Raw genomic sequence first — 18,299 nt, forward strand, 5'->3', positions numbered from 1 at the left:
CTGATGGCGGCGGCCATCCCAAGGTACTCGGTCCCTAGCCTCCACTATTTCTCCTGGAGTGCCATACTGGCATTACACAAGCACGTGTCCCACAACATTACCCGTGCCCTTAACAATGCAGTTACTGGGAAAGTACACCTAACCACAGACACATGGACAAGTGCTTGTGGCCAGAGATGGTACATCTCGCTGACGGCACACTAAGTTAACCTAGTGGAAGCCAGGACCCAGTCAGATCTTGGGAGGAAACATGTCCTCCTGACGCCAAGGATTGCGGGCCCTACGTCAATCAGGGTTGCCCCCACAGTCTATAGCTCCTGCACCTCCTCCTCCTCCTCTTCAGCCTCCATCTCTGAAATGAGCACATCAGTCCCAAGCTGGAAGCACTGCAGCACTGCCAAATCCAAGCGGCAACAACTGTGCTGAAGCTAATCTGCTTAGGTGACAAAACAACACAATGCTGAAGAGTTGTGGACAGCTCTGAAAGAGCAGGCAGATCTATTACTGACACCACTAAATTTCCTGCCAGGCATGGTTGTGTGTGACAATGGCAGGAACCTGGTGGCGGCTCTGAGGCTAGGTGACACATGTACCATGCCTGGCCCATGTGCTTAACCTCGTTGTTCAACGGTTTCTAAAAAGATAACCGGAGCTGCTGGATCTGTTTGTGAAAGTACGCCACCTGCGTGCCAATTTTAGAAAGTCAGCTACAGCTTCAGCCACCCTTGCCGTGCTTCAGCAGTGATTGCAGCTTCCGGCTCACCGACTGGTGTGTGATGTCCCCATGCATTGGTACTTTACACTGCAGATGTTGGAAAGGATTTGTGAGCAGAAGAAGGCAGTTGTTGAATGCCAGCATCAACGAGGCCATCGTTATTCAGGTCAGACTCCACACATAAGACATCAGGAGTGGACATGGATGTCAAACATATGTAACATCCTCCAAAACTTTGAGGAGTCCACCAAGATGGTGAGCGGCGATGATGCCATAATTAGCATCACCATCCCGCTTCTCTGCATTCTGAAAAGCTCTCTGCTCACAATGAAAGAGGATGCAATGCAGGCGGAGCAAGGAACCATACAGGGTGTTTACACACAGCCCAGCCTCCTGTCATCCAGAGTGGATTGTTTGACAATGAGGAAGAGGAGGAGGAAGAACAGAAGCTACTTTCATGAGCTGTAGACTGTATTACAAGCACAACTGTCATACAATCTGTTCAGCGTGGATGGCCTTAGGACAGGGAGGAAGAGGAGGAGGAGGACACCTTGGTCAATCATCCTGGTGGTGAGGCATGCAAGGCTTGCCTGTTACCAGTCTGGCACGCATGGCAGACTTTATGTTGCATTGCCTTTCCAGTGACCCTCGTATTGTAAAAATTTTGGGTGACAGTCATTACAGGGTAGTGACACTATTAGACTCACGCTACAAGGAGAACTTTAAATCTCTTCTTCCAGAGGCAGACAGGTGTACTAAAATGATACATTACCAGAGGGCCATTCTTGCAGAATTAGTAAAAAAAAATTCCCATCTCAAAACGCTGGCGGCAGATGTAACAGTTCATTGGACAACCAAAAAGTACAGGCAAGAGAGACAACTCCAGTCCAGCAAAGGCAGGGGAACACTGGCAAAGTTCTGGGACAGTTTTCTCAGACCCTCCCATCGCCCTGGTCCTGAGGAGTGGGGTAATGTCACAAGGGATGTAATGTTTTCTAAGTTGCTGAGGGAGTAGCTTGCTCACCGTACCAACATCCTCTGTGATTTCTCTGTGCCTTGTAATTATTGGCTATCCAAGCTGGACACGTGGCATGAACTGTCTCTCTACACCTTGGGGTCCTGGCCTGCCCTGCCGCTAGTGTTTTGTCATAGCGGGTTTCTAGTGCCGCTGGTGGAATTATCACAGATAAGTGCATCTGCCTGTCACCAGAAAATGCAGACAGGCTGACTATTATAAAAATGAACAAGGGCCAAATTGGGCCAGACTTCTCTACACAACCAAATGACAGTGAAACATAACCCCCAATACAGTGTCTTTTTGGGAGGTGTATTCCAATGCACCTCTTCACACCCACACATGGGTAAACGCTTCCTGATTTTGGCTATTTGGTGAACTTCTCCTCCTTGTTCTCATCATCATTATCCACCACCACCACCACTAGAACACCAGGGTAAACATGTTCTATGCTGCTACTGTTAGGACTGGTGGAACGCACCAAGAGAGATGATATAGATGCGTTCGCAGTCCGGGGTCCACCGTGCAGGTGAAACCTGCTGCTAGGAAATGACAGACAATATGGCAGTATTCAAAAGTATACACGCGTGGGTTAAACCTCACCCAGCGTGAAGAAAGCGATCCTGTTGCGTCACAGGACCGCGGTACCGCACATAGAGCGCGAGCAAGTGGTCAGCGAACTAAACCCCAACAGGGATTGTAGTCCGATTAGACCCTTGCTGGCACTACACCGCTACTGGGTGTGAAAGGAATTATATAATTAAGACACCGAAGTGCGAACTGTGCCGTGCTGGCAGGCACCACTAAGCACCCAGACGAGGGTCAGGAAGCGCACACTGGCGCGTGGCACCGCACTGGCGGTCACAGCAGTAGACGCTGACACGTGTGTGACACGTTGAGTGATAAGTCGGGCGCTAGATAGCAGCCATACTCCATACGCGAACAATCATACAATAGGGTAGGGGTATTTAAAGAACGACTTGCACTCACAACAAACACACGTATTAAATTCTACACTAGCGCATGGCCGTGCGGTCATGCGCAGTTTATATAGTTGCAGGACAGGAAGCGGCCACAGAAACTTTGCCCTTCCAAGACCTGCCAAGAGGACCAATAGAATGCGCTGCAGAGTCTGAGCACATGACCCTCGATCTCCAACGGGAGATCTTGCCCTGGGCATGCTCAGTGTGCGCAGACAAGGACTTAGTCCCAGAGAAGTCCACTCGCTGCTGACCAGTATAGGCTTTACAGGCAGAAGCTGGAGAAGCAGCAGTAACTCTTCTCACAGAGTCAGACTGAGCGAGACGCTGGGATCGACGTCCCTGCTGAGCAGGCTCCACTGCGGCTGGAGGAGAATGGGAGACCGCAGCGGAGACGGATCGAGATTCCCCCTGTGCAGCAGAGGAAACTCGACTCCTAACAGCTACAGCCAGTCAATTTTTTGGCAAGGGTGTCTATGATCCTCATAAAAATTTTGTAAAAAATGTACCCCCCATGGGGAAATGTTTGTTAGGCCATACACTTAGTGTATGGGCATCCAAGTCTAGGAGACCAGCTCCTTTAAATTGGGCCTATTTTTTTAATGAGGCCTTCCTCAAAGTCTCATCATCCACCGCCACTAGATCACCAGGGTTAACGTGTTCCATGCTGCTACAGCCACTCTAGTTTTTTGCAAGGGTGTTTATGATTCCCCTAATACAAATATTTACACAGTATGTTGATGTGTACCCCCCAGGAGAAAATTTTTGTCAGCCCATACATTTAGTATATGGGCATTACAAGTCTAGGAGACCCGCTCCTTTGTAATGGGACAGTTTTTTTATGAGGCCCTCCTCCATTATTCTTCCAAGGGGGGATTGGGGTGCGTGCAAATTTGGGTCAAGGTGGCCCTTGCATTCATTGCATAAGGAAACAGTATGGCAGGACCAACTGAAAAAGGTGGTCACTCATCACTACTTACCATACCTACCTACATTTCACCCCCCCTCTAATACAGCCTAGATCACAAGAAGGAACCTGCACTTCTACAGTAGACTACTATAGAATATAGGATATTGTTTCTAATTTTTATTATTGGATTCTAAATGATTGTTAAATCTGAATTTTCAAGAAATATATGAGAAAGCTAATCTAACCTGCATATTCAAACATTTTCACAACAGTCAATAATCCTGAGAGAGGCCAGTAGTTAATGGAAGGAACGCTGCCATAGAGTATCCTATTCCTGATATATTTGTATTGTCATCTAGTGTAAGGCACTTAATGATTTATTTTGCTAAGTCACTCTCCAAACTGCAGGTCAATAGTATTTGGCACTGTAGAATTGCAAATTTACAACTTTATCAAATAAATATTCATGTCTTATCTACATTGTGCTAGACATTATTAGGCGTCATTCTGTAATGATTGATTGAAAATAATCAAAAACCAGACTGTTTCGGCTTGTATATTGTAGCAAGGTCGACTAGCAAGCGCTCATCTTATTACAAAGTGGATTGTGTTACCTTCACAGACTGAGATACTCGGCTATGGAGCCTGCTTATTATTTAATATAAAAGGAACCTTAAGCCAGACTTTGGGGAATACCTGTAGAGTCGTTGCGGTGGATAAACATCTTCTTGCATCAAGATTCTTGAAAATAATTATAACGCTACAGACAAGCCAGTTATTAGGACATTGTAAACAATTACAGAGAGAGATATAATAGGATCCCCTGAGAAGGCCAGTGCAACAAATCATGTTACCTGTCATAGTCTTGGCAAATCTCCCCAACAGCCACCAGTGCTTTGAGATACTCATTGGGCTGGTAAGGATGAATATAGTGCAGGGAGCAACTGTTCCTTGGGTCACCGTTCGATGCTGTGAAATCAATTGCTACCTAGAAATAAACAAAATGCATCAACATTTATTACTGTATATTACAGGGCTAGCAAACCTTCTTCCTGTATTTTATGTTAAGAGCTTCAAAATGTATTTAAACATAAGTAATTTGTAAATTATGTACATGTACTATATAGGATAAAGTCTTGCACAATTCTATTAACTAATTATACAAAAATAATTTTACCTATCATTAACTACAACAACTTATAGTTTTAGTTAAATGCAAGAATATCAGGAACGTCTTGATTTCTAGAACATCTCTGCTCTTCATCTAAGGCCTCTTTCACACTTCAGTTATTTGGCGTCAGTCTAAAACCGCCATTTTCCTCAAATAACGGATCCGTAATTTTTTTTGACGGATCCGTTATTTTCCCATAGATTTGCATTAGTGACGGATTGTGACGGATGGTCGTCCGTTCCATCCGCCATGCGACGGATCCGTCGAAATTTGGCGGACGTTTTCTGAAAATAGACGGACATTGGAACGTTTTTTGTCAACGCCGAAATGGCGGATCGCGACGGATCCGTCGCGTCCGCCATTCCATAGAATGGGCGCCTATGGGCGACGGATCCGCCGCAACCGTTTTTTCTGCGGATCCGTCGCCCCAATCCGTTTTTTCAATTGCGCATGCTCCAAAAAGTAGATACTTCTCCCAGACAACCCCCAAGTAACGGATCCGTCAAAAAAACGGAACCGTTAGAACCGTTTTCGCAACAATTGTGACGGATCCGTCAATCCGTCACTATGTCGGTAGTGACTGACGCCAAAAGACTGAAGTGTGAAAGAGGCCTAATCAGTACAAAGCCTATCCTTAATGTAAATGTCTCCGATGTGCCCTATCTATTCCCATAGTTGAGAAACTATGCGTTAAGTTCTAGTTATAATAATAATAATAATCTTTATTTTTATATAGCGCTAACATATTCCGCAGCGCTTTACAGTTTTGCACACATTATCATCACTGTCCCCGATTGGGCTCACAATCTAGAATTCCTATCAGTATGTCTTTGGAATGTGGGAGGAAACCGGAGTGCCCGGAGGAAACCCACGCAAACACGGAGAGAACATACAAACAAATAGTTATAGGAATTATGTATTTGTGCATCAATCCTATGTCAGTTGCTTAACACCAGGTCCTTGCCACTTTTGCTCAACACAAAACAGGACCTTCCACTTGAGATGTTAAGATGTGTCATTGACGTCACATGAAAAAACACTATTATGATTGCTTAGTGAATCCTACATTAAGCGGGGGGGGGGGGGGGGGAACAAGATGACCATGGGGGTGCTTTCCAACTCTCACATTCTATGATTCTATTAAAATGCTGATATCAGTTATTCTGCAGGTAAGTAGCTTTCCAAACCGCCTCATGCCCACACTTTGAGCCCCGCTGCCTGGAGAAAATGAACTTTATTTCTCCCAGCAGTGTTTGAGTTTAAGTCATGGGTGCAGCATCGGCGTGGGTTCAGTCAGCCCTCTGTGTATAGAGAGCGGCGGCTATTCCACAGTCCCAACTCTGACTGAAAGCTCACTCAGTATTAGGACAGGCTGTCAGTCAGTGCTGCCGGGGGCGCGGTTACAGCCTCCACTCTCTATACACAGAGCACTGACTGTACTCATGCTGGTACCTTCCCGTGACTGAAACCAAAATGCTGCCAGGAAGAATAAAGTTTATATCCTTCCAACAGCAGGGCTCAAAGTGCGAGCGTCGGGCGGGTTCAGAACGCTATTAACCTGGAGATTAACCACAGGTTAATAAAGGTTTTCACATGACAGGTATCCTTTAAGCCCATAACCTTGAGTAGTGTGTTACCAAGCCCTCTTCTTTGTCACAGTCAATGCATAAACAGAGAAGGACGCTGGCTAAGCTATTGAAACTACTAGTTAGCCATTATATATTGCTCTGTGTCATTTACTTATACAGGAATTGCTGTCCTGTATCATACACAGGATCAGAAATGAAGCAAACAGAATCTTGTATGGAACAGTTAGATGATGATAGGTACAACTGATGATGGTTGACACTGGTAAATATAATAACATTTATTTTAATGTAAGATCTATTACTTAAAGGGAATCTGTCAGCAGGATTTAATTCCTCAAGCTATTTATATGGGCATGTAGCTCTTTCAAAGACAATTGCAGCATACCTTTATATGACCAGTCCGTTCCTCCGTTAATGACAAATCAGCATTTGAATTGATATGAAAATGAGCCCACAGTGCTATTGTAAATCTGAAGCCTTAGTCATTCCAGCTCTACTCCCTGCCCAACACCGTCACATCCTGCTTCACTGATGACTCCATTGCCAGAAGTCATACAACATAGAGGCTGTCAGTCAAGCAGGAGGCGGCAGCACTGGGCAGGGAATAGAGCTGAAGTGACAGAGACTTCTGATCTACAAACAGCACTTCTGCCTCATTAGCATATCTATTAAAATACTGATTTCTCAGTAATGGAGGAATGTAAAGGTATTGCTGGACAAGTCCTGGAAAGAGATACATGTGCATATACTGTAAATAGTTTGGGGGAGAAATCCTTATGACAGATTCCCTTTGAACAATATGGCTCGTACTTTCAGTGTTCTTTAGTTAGCGCTATTGTAATGATTATTAGTAGTGATGAGCGAGCACTAAAATGCTCGGGTGCTCGTTGTTCGGGTCGAGCAGATTGGAATACTCGGGTACTCAGCCAGAACAACGAGCCCAATGTAAGTCTATGGGAGACCCGAGTATTTTTACCGTGATTCCCCCCTGGCGTCCTTTTAAGGTCTAAAAACTGAAAATGATGGAAACACTACTCAAATGACACAGGAACATCATGGAGATCGCCCCTGGAAGCATTCCTGACTCCTAGTTCACAGCTGTAAACTTTTTTTTCGAGATTCATGCCATTTTTCCCGGGGCCACCAAAAACACACTAAAACGAAAACAAGATGGATTTTGCTGGGAAATATGTTAAGCTACATCCTTTGCAGGTTAACTCCAGAATGAAAATTTCCTCCCCCACTTAGGCTAAGTTCAGACGCAGCGTTTTTGAAGCATTTTTCAACTTTAACATTGCTTTCAACCACTACAAATGCATTCACTGGGAAATGTCATTGTAACATTTAACAATCCCAATTCATGCCCAATTCCCCAATGTGGGTTCCTTTTTTAACAAAATAAAAGCGTGCAATCACAGCCCCCTTGACCAAAATGCACCGTACAGAGCACGTTCACCCTAATGATCTAGTGGCAGTTAAAGGACACATTGCAGGAGACAGAATGAAGGAGTAGGCCCAATGTAATGTCATGCCCAATTCCCCAATGTGGGGTCCTTTTTTTACAAATTAAAATAGTGCAATCACAGCCCCTTGCCCAAAATGCACCATACAGAGCACGGTCACCCTGGTGATCTAGTGGCAGTTAAAGGACACATTGCAGGAGACGGAATGAAGACGTAGGCTCAATGTAATGTCATGCTCAATTCCCCAAAGTGGGGTCCTTTTTAAAAAAATTAAAATAGTGCCATTACAGCCCCCTGCACTGTACAGAGCAAGTTCAACCTGGTGATCTAGTGGCAGGTAAAGGACACATTGCAGGAGACTCAGTTAAGAAGTATGCCCAATGTAAAGTATGCCCAATTCCCCAATGTGGGGTCCTTTTTTTACAAATTAATATAGTGCCATCACAGCCCCCTTGCCCAAAATGCACCGTACAGAGCACGTTCACACTGGTGATCTAGTGGCAGTTAAAGGACACATTGCAGGAGACAGAATGAAGAAGTAGGCCCAAAGTAATGTAATGCCCAATTCCCCAATGTGGGGTCCTTTTTACAAACTAAAAGAGTGCTATCACAGCCCCCTTGCCCAAAATGAACCGTACAGAGCAAGTTCGCCCTGGTGATCTAGTGGCAGTTAAAGGACACATTGCAGGAGACAGAATGAAGACATAGGCTCAATGTAATGTCATGCCCAATTCCCCAAAGTGGGGTCCTTTTTAAAAAAATTAAAATAGTGCCATTACAGCCCCCTGCACTGTACAGAGCAAGTTCAACCTGGTGATCTAGTGGCAGGTAAAGGACACATTGCAGGAGACAGAATGAAGGAGTAGGCCCAATGTAATGTCATGCCCAATTCCCCAATGTGGGGTCCTTTTTTTACAAATTAAAATAGTGCAATCACAGCCCCTTGCCCAAAATGCACCATACAGAGCACGGTCACCCTGGTGATCTAGTGGCAGTTAAAGGACACATTGCAGGAGACGGAATGAAGACATAGGCTCAATGTAATGTCATGCCCAATTCCCCAAAGTGGGGTCCTTTTTAAAAAAATTAAAATAGTGCCATTACAGCCCCCTGCACTGTACAGAGCAAGTTCAACCTGGTGATCTAGTGGCAGGTAAAGGACACATTGCAGGAGACTCAGTTAAGAAGTATGCCCAATGTAAAGTATGCCCAATTCCCCAATGTGGGGTCCTTTTTTTACAAATTAATATAGTGCCATCACAGCCCCCTTGCCCAAAATGCACCGTACAGAGCACGTTCACACTGGTGATCTAGTGGCAGTTAAAGGACACATTGCAGGAGACAGAATGAAGAAGTAGGCCCAAAGTAATGTAATGCCCAATTCCCCAATGTGGGGTCCTTTTTACAAATTAAAAGAGTGCTATCACAGCCCCCTTGCCCAAAATGAACCGTACAGAGCAAGTTCACCCTGGTGATCTAGTGGCAGTTAAAGGACACATTGCAGGAGACAGAATGAAGACGTAGGCTCAATGTAATGTCATGCCCAATTCCCCAATGTGGGGTCCTTTTTAAAAAAATTAAAATAGTGCCATTACAGCCCCCTGCACTGTACACTGTACACTTGCCCAAAATGAACCGTACAGAGCAAGTTCACCCTGGTGATCTAGTGGCAGGTAAAGGACACATTGCAGGAGACTCAGTTAAGAAGTAGGCCCAATATAATGTTATGCCCAATTCCCCAATGTGGGGTCTTTTTTAAAAAAAAAATAAAAATAGTACCATCACAGCTCCCTTGCCCAAAATGCACCGTACAGAGCACGTTAACCCTGGTGATCTAGTGGCAGTTAAAGGACACATTGCAGGAGACAGAATGAAGAAGTAGGCCCATTGTAATGTAATGCCCAATTCCCCAATGTGGGGTCCTTTTTACAAATTAAAAGAGTGCTATCACAGCCCCCTTGCCCAAAATGAACCGTACAGAGCAAGTTCACCCTGGTGATCTAGTGGCAGTTAAAGGACACATTGCAGGAGACAGAATGAAGAAGTAGACCCAATGTAATGTATGCCCAATTCCCCAATGTGGGGTCCTTTTTTACAAGTTAAAAGAGTGCCATCACAGCCCCCTTGCCCAAAATGCACTGTACAGAGCACGTTCAACCTGGTGATCTAGTGGCAGTTAACCCCTTACCGGCATCGGACATACTATACCGTCCGATGCCGGCTCCCCTGCTTTGATGCAGGGCTCCGCGGTGAGCCCGCACCAAAGCCGGGACATGTCAGCTGTTTTGAACAGCTGACATGTGCCCGTAATAGGCGCGGGCAGAATCGCGATCTGCCCGCACCTATTAACTAGTTAAATGCCGCTGTCAAACGCAGACAGCGGCATTTAACTTCCGCTTCCGGCCGGGCGGCCGGAAATGACGTCATCGCCGACCCCCGTCACATGTCTCCATTGTAGCCATAGAGGTCCTTGAGACCTCTATGGTTACTGATTGCCCGTCGCTGTGAGCGCCACCCTGTGGTCGGCGCTCACAGCACACGTGCAATTCTGCTACATAGCAGCGATCAGCAGATCGCTGCTATGTAGCAGAGCCGATCGTGCTGTGCCTGCTTCTAGCCTCCCATGGAGGCTATTGAAGCATGGCAAAAGTAAAAAAAAAAAGTTTAAAGAAATGTGAAAAAAATAAAAAAAACATAAAAGTTTAAATCACCCCCCTTTCGCCCCAATCAAAATAAATCAATAAAAAAATATCAAATCTACGCATATTTGGTATCGCCGCGCTCAGAATTGCCCGATCTATCAAATAAAAAAAAGTATTAACCTGATCGCTAAACAGCGTAGCGGGAAAAAAACTCGAAACGCCAGAATTACGTTTTTTTGGTCGCCGCGACATTGCATTAAAATGCAATAACGGGCGATCAAAAGAACGTATCTGCACCGAAATGCTATCATTAAAAACGTCATCTCGGCACGCAAAAAATAAGCCCTCAACCGACCCCAGATCACGAAAAATGGAGACGCTACGAGTATCGGAAAATGGCGCAATTTTTTTTTTTTTTTTTTAGCAAAGTTTGGAATTTTTTTTCACCACTTAGATAAAAAATAACCTAGTCATGTTTGGTGTCTATGAACTCGTAATGACCTGGAGAATCATAATGGCAGGTCATTTTTAGCATTTAGTGAACCTAGCAAAAAAGCCAAACAAAAAACCAATGTGGGATTGCACTTTTTTTGCAATTTCACCGCACTTGGAATTTTTTTCCCGTTTTATAGTACACGACATGCTAAAACCAATGATGTCGTTCAAAAGTACAACTCGTCCCGCAAAAAATAAGCCCTCACATGGCCAAATTGACGGAAAAATAAAAAAGTTATGGCTCTGGGAAGGAGGGGAGCGAAAAACGAACACGGAAAAACGAAAAATCCCCTGGTCATGAAGGGGTTAAAGGACACATTGCAGAGACAGAGTTAAGACGTAGGCCCAATGTATTGTCATGCCCAATTCCCCAATGTGGGTTCCTTTTTAAAAAAATAAAAATAGTGCAATCACAGCCCCCTTGACCAAAATGCACCGTACAAAGCACGTTCACCCTAATGATCTAGTGGCAGTTAAAGGACACATTGCAGGAGACAGAATGAAGAAGTAGGCCCAATGTAATGTCATGCCCAACTCCCCAATGTGGGGTCCTATTTAAAAAAATTAAAATAGTGCAATCACAGCCCCATTGCCCAAAATGCACCGTACAGAGCACGTTCAACCTGGTGATCGAGTGGCAGGTAAAGGGCACATTGCAGAGACAGAGTTAAGAAGTAGGCCCAATGTAGGGGTGTGACTCTCTTAGACTTGTAATGGAGTGCCTGGCCTGACAAGCATTTGATCATGGGTGGTTAATTTTTGAAAAATATTTCATGTGGATCCTTTCCCAAAAAATGACTGTAGAAGCACGGAACACGTGAACCCTGGTGATCTAGTGGTGGAAAATGAGGAGACATTGCTGAAGGCCTCATTAAATCCTAGGCCCAATGTAAAGGATTGTGTCTCCTACACTTGTAATGCCCATACACTAAGTGCCTATGGGCTGACAAACATTTCCCCAAGGAGGATACATTTATTAAAAAGATACTAAGGGCATCCTAGACACCTTTCAAAAAAATTTACTGTCTGTAGCAGCACGGAACACATGAACCCTGGTGATCTAGTGGTGGAAAATGATGAGAGGTGGAGGAAGGCCTCATTAAAAAGTAGGCCCAATATAAAGGAGCGGGTCTCCTAGACTTGTAATGCCCATACACTAAGTGCATGGGCTGACAAACATTTCCCCATGAGGGGGGGCAATTTTTTAAAAAACATTGTTTACGAGCATCATAAACACCTTGCAAAACTGTAAAGTGGTTTCCTACACAGTTGCTGCTGGGAAGTGCAGGTTTTTAGTAAAAATATGGTGGATTGGATGAAGTGATCAGGAAAAGGGGCATGGTGATAACAGGAATGGGAACGTACATGATTAATAACAGCGGTGGCTATGGGAGATATGAGATCCAGGTTACAGCATACAATGATTAGTCATTTAGCCACCACCAATTACCAGAATGTGTTTCATGCCCGTCAGAAGATCGGTGTAACAGATGCGCATGTTGGACTGGGTCTAAAAAATGCCTGTCAAAAATATGTTGCCAAACCAAAGACGCACGTGTCTGTCTAAAGGACAAAGTGTAACATGTTCGTGAGATGCTGAATTTTAGAAAGCAGATCAGTGTTGGAGGAAAACCAAACAAACTGATGGCTGCTTGTGAAAAACTAAATTTAAAGAGGGGTGCACCGTCCGCAACTATAAACATACCCATAGCACAAGCTTCTTCATCTTCACCCATACATACAGCTCTCCTGCTGTCTGTCTATGAAGTGCACATAGTACATCACCCAGCTTTGCACACAGACTTTCCTCTGCTCCTAGCTTTAACATGGTATGCCTTTCAGCTAACCCCAGCTTACCCTGTGATATTTATGACCTTGTTTACTCAGGCTTGATAGTATGCATCTGGTCCACTCTTAATTCTCTGACCAAGATGAGCAGAGACCACTCCTCTCTGCTTCACACCTGAACGCACTTAGTTTTCCATATATTGCATAGCAAAAGTCTGCAATGACTTTAGTCTGCTGTGTGATTCCTAGAAGTGTGTCCAACAAGTGTGGATTACAGTAGAATTAAAACCTGAATTGAACCTGGCAACTGGCCAGTCACTGTAAACAATGTTTCTGTTTGTTTTCACTTTCACCCCTATATATATATATACTGTTCATCTCCTCTTCAATCCTTCCCATCCATCTCACCTCCTCCTCAGAACTGTTCCTTAACATACAATCCTCTGTCTCCAAGCACAGACAGCCACCTCATGCCCTCTCCTGCTCCCACCTACTAACACTTTCTCTGCTCCTTCTCATAGCTGGTGATATCTCTCCAAATCCTGGTCCTCCTCACCATATTACCACAGTCATTTCTACCTCCCATCCACGCTCTATCACAACCTTCTGTAACCTCTCTAACCTTATACCCATTCGCCCAGCCCCTGCTTCCCCAGTCCCACTAACAGGAGCTCTGTGGAACGCTCGCTCTGTCTGCAACAAGCTTTCCTACATCCATGATCTTTTTGTTACTACCAAACTTTCCTTCCTCACCATCACTGAAACCTGGCTCACCCCTTCTGACACAGCCTCCCCTGCTGCACTCTCTTATGGTGGCTTCCACCTTTCTCACACACCCCGCCCCAGCAGCAAGCATGGTGGATGAGTTGGTTTTCTCCTGTCAGATAACTGCTCCTTCACCTCAATCCCACTGCCACCCTCTGTTATCCTCCCTACCTTTGAGGTGCACTCTGTGCGCACCTACTTCCGCTCCAACCTCCAAATAGCTGTCATTTACCGCCCCCCAGGGCCAGCCACTACCTTCTTTGACCACTTCACCACCTGGCTACTTCATTTCCCTTCTGCGGACATCCCCACTATCATCATGGGCAACTTCAACATCCCCATTGACACTTCCCTCTCAGCTGCCACTAAACTTCTATCTCTCACTTCCTCCTTCGGCCTCAGTCAATGGTCTTCTGCACGAACTCAAAAAGATGGTCACACACTGGACCTCATCTTCACCCGCCTCTGCTCCCTATCTAACCTCTCTAACTCACCTCTTCCACTCTCTGACCACAACCTTCTCACATTCTCATCTCTCTCCACTCCATGTCTACAATCCCCACCCCACAAACTTTCACACCCTCGCATAAATCTTAAACATCTTGACCTATATTAATTCTCTGAATCCCTCCTCCCTCTCACAGACATAAGTTCCATACACAATGCGGATGACGCTGCCGCTCTATATAACACCACAATAACTGTAGCTTTGGAATCTGCTGCCCCACTTACACACAAAGCTCGCAAAATAAATAGACAGCCCTGGCACACCAGCCTGACCAAAGAACTAAGGCGAGCTTCCAGGGCTGCTGAATGCAGATGGAAAAGATCCCACTCCAATGAGCACTTCATCGCATTCAAACAGTCCCTCACTACTTTCAAGACCACACTCGCCACAGCTAAACAAACCTACTTCTCATCTCTCGTATCCTCTCTGTCTCACAACCCTAAACAGTTATTCAACACCTTAAATTCTCTCCTCCGTCCTCCAGCACCTCCTCCCTCCCCACTTATTTCCGCTGAAGACTTTGCCTCATTTTTCAAGCAGAAGATTGATAGCATCAGAGACAGTTTTGGTCAACAACCCCCAGAGCCCTTCCTCCCGACTTCCCAGCCCTCCACCTCCAAAACCAACTTCTCCACCATTACAGAAGATCAACTCTCCACTCTACTCTAAAGATCGCATCTCACCACCTGTGCACTTGACCCGCTCCCATCCCACCTCACCCCAAACCTCACCACAGTCTTCATCCCAACCCTAACCCATCTCTTCAACCTATCACTAACAACTGGTGTTTTCCCCTCAAGCTTTAAACATGCCTCCATCACACCTATCCTCAAAAAGCCCTCTCTTGACCCATCCTCTGTATCTAGCTATCGCCCTATATCACTTCTCCCGTATGCTCCCAAACTACTGGAACAACACATTTACCTTGAACTGTCCTCCCATCTCTCTTCTTGCTCCCTCTTTGACCGCTTACAATCTGGCTTCCGGTCACACCATTCCACTGAAACTGCCCTAACTAAGGTCACCAATGACCTCTTAACCGCCAAGAGCAAGCGACACTACTCTGTCCTCCTCCTCCTCGACCTGTGGGCTGCCTTTGACACAGTGGACCATTCCCTATTATTACAGACCCTCTCATCCCTTGGCATCAAAGACTTGGCCCTATCCTGGATCTCATCATACCTAACAGACCGGACATTCAGCGTCTCCCACTCACACACCACCTCCTCACCTCGTCCCCTTTCTCTCGGAGTCCCACAAGGTTCAGTCCTTGGGCCCCTGCTCTTCTCCATTTACACCTTTGGCCTGGGACAGCTCATAGAATCTCATGGATTTCAGTATCACCTCTATGCTGATGACACACAGATCTACATCTCTGGACCAGATATCACCTCCCTACTAACCAGAATCCCTCAATCTCTGTCCACTATTTCATCCTTCTTCTCTGCTAGATTTCTGCAAATTAACATGGACAAAACAGAATTCATCATCTTTCCCCCATCTCATGCGACCCCCCCAACTAACCTATTACAGTAAATGGCTGCCCACTCTCCCCAGTCCCACAAGCTCGCTGCCTCGGGGTAATCCTTGATGCTGATCTCTCCCTCAAACCACATATCCAAGCCCTTTCCACACTTCCTGCCGACTTCAACTAAAAAATATTTCATGAATCCGTTCATTCCTCAACCAAGAATCTGCAAAAACCCTAGTCCATGCCCTCATCATCTCTCGCCTTGACTACTGCAACCTCCTGCTCTGTGGCCTCCCCTCTAACACTCTCACACCCCTCCAATCTATTCTAAACTCTGCTGCCCGACTAATCCACCTGTCCACCCGCTATTCCCCAGCCTCTCCCCTCTGTCAATCCCTTCACTGGCTCCCCATTGCCCAGAGACTCCAGTACAAAATCTTAACCATGACGTACAAAGCCATCCACAACCTGTCTCCTCCATACATCTGTGACCTCGTATACCGGTACTTACCTACACGCAACCTCCGATCCTCACAAGATCTCCTTCTCTAGTCCCCTCTTATCTCCTCTTCCCACAATCGTATACAAGATTTCTCCCACGTATCACCCCTTCTCTGGAACCCTCTACCACAACACATCAGACTCTCGCCTAGCATTGAAACCTTCAAAAAGATCCTGAAGACCCACCTCTTCCGACAAGCCTACAACCTGCAGTAACCACTGATTGACCAAACCACTGCATGACCAGCTCTATCCTCACCTACTGTATTCTCACCCATCCCTTGTAGATTGTGAGCCTTCGCGGGCAGGGTCCTCACTCCTCCTGTACCAGTTATGACTTGTATTGTTTAAGATTATTGTACTTGTTTTTATTATGTATACCCCTCCTCACATGTAAAGCGCCATGGAATAAATGGCGCTATAACAATGAATAATAATAATAATAATACATATTACGAATAATATCCAAATGTCAAAGTCGAAAATTATTTGTTCTAGTGTAATGAACACTGTTAAAGGAATGCCACTAAACGCAGATAACCATGACCCTGGGAAACACCATATTTCCTCTTTACAAGATATGGACGATGATGGTATTGATGAAGACTTTGAAATTTACCACATCAACACCAAGAAGATGAAGATCACAGCTGCAAAAAATGTGCAAAAAAGGCCATGAATGTCTTTTAAATAATTTTCTCTTGGGCCAACTATCCCTCTTACTAAAGTGGTACCGAATGATGCATACACAGCTCTTATGTCTATTTAGCGTGAGATGTTTGAAAGATGATGCATTCTGTTTTGTCCGTGTCCACTTTTTGAAAGCGAGCATAAAAGAAGGATAAAATAGCGTCAAGACTTGTGATTTTGGTCAGTAAGGAGGTAATGTCAGGTACAGATAGGTAGATCTGCATGTCATTGGCGTACTGATGATATTGCAAACCGTGCCATTACATCAGCTGTCCAAGGCCGAAGGTGTAGATGGAGATGAGTAGGGGTCCTAGAACTGAGCCTTGGGGAACACCGAAAGACCGTGGTCGAGGTGAGGAGGTGGTGTGGGAGAGGGAGACACTGAATGTCCCCATAACACCCTGGTTGTTTTTTAAAGACTCTGCCGATAACCTGCAAAAGGCCATTTGCATCAACGGCCATGCCCGCATCAGCAGGGGTAGCAAAACTCCCATCCTAACCAACTCAAGCATGATCAGGCACATGGCAGCAAGGCACCCGACTTTGTTGGTTGAACACAAGGCTCCATGAACAGTGTCTGCGGGTGATACTACTGCTTCTTCCAATGTTGTGCGTGCAAGCCAATCCCCTGTCCATGGTGCATGCAAAGAAGCCTCATGCCCTGTATCTGCAGTTGCACACAAACTCAACTAGCACAATCAACAAGCACGTCCATGTCCTTGTCCCAGTGGAGTGTTCAGTTATCCAAACCCCAGTCTTTGGAACGCAAGCAGAAATAAGCAGCCAATGCCACAGTACTAAATTCACACATTTCTCATCTGCTTGCGCTCGAAATGTTGCATTTTAGGCTCGTGGGAGTCGTAAGCTTTCCGCAACCTGATGCTGGTGACCATCACAAGGTACTCGTTACCCAGCTGCCACAATTTCCCTGTCTGCCATCACGACATTGTAGAAGCAAGCATGTGTCCCACAACATTTCCAGGGCCCTCTACAATGCTGTTACAGGGAAAGTGCACCTAAACACGGACACTTGGAGAAGTGCATGTGGGCAGGGATGGTACATCTCGGTGATGGCACACTGGGTTAGCATAGAGGAAGTCATGACCCAGTTGGACATTGGGAGACCATGTTGCAGATGTATGGAGACAGGTTGTGGAAGGCTTTGTCTGTCATAGTTAGGGTTTTGAACTGTAGCCTCTGGGCAATTGGAAGGCACTGAAGGGCCTGACAGAGAGAAGAGGCTGGGGAATAACAGAGGGACAGTTGGATTACTCGGGCATCAGATTTAAGGATAGATTGGAGTGGTGCAAGAGTGCTAGAGGGGAGGCCAGAGAGTAGAAGGTTGCAATAGTGGAGGCGAGAGATCATGAGGGTGTTCAAACATTTTTGCAATTTCTTGGAATGTACGGATCCTGGAAATGTTTTTGAGTTGCAGTGGGCAGGAGGAGGTTAGGGCTTGGATATGTATCTTGAAAGAGAGGACAGAGTCGAGGATCATCCCGAGGTCCCGAACACATGCGGGACTATTTGTACCGGTGTGCCATCCCGGCATTACACAGGTACATGTCCCACAACATTACCCGTGCCCTCCACAAT

General features: G+C 45.6%; 1 protein-coding gene across 1 annotated transcript in view; it reads right to left on the reverse strand.

Annotated features, from left to right (window-relative positions):
• Positions 1–18,299, reverse strand: part of CPNE4 (copine 4) — a 717,826-nt gene that overhangs the window by 84,989 nt on the left and 614,538 nt on the right. Inside the window, exon 11 of the mRNA XM_069730083.1 lies at positions 4,475–4,608. Within this exon, the coding sequence (XP_069586184.1) occupies positions 4,475–4,608 (134 nt within the window). The remainder of the gene's footprint in view (positions 1–4,474; positions 4,609–18,299) is intronic.

The sequence above is a fragment of the Ranitomeya imitator genome, chromosome 6 (assembly GCF_032444005.1).
Source record: "Ranitomeya imitator isolate aRanImi1 chromosome 6, aRanImi1.pri, whole genome shotgun sequence".
Lineage (NCBI taxonomy): Eukaryota > Metazoa > Chordata > Amphibia > Anura > Dendrobatidae > Ranitomeya > Ranitomeya imitator.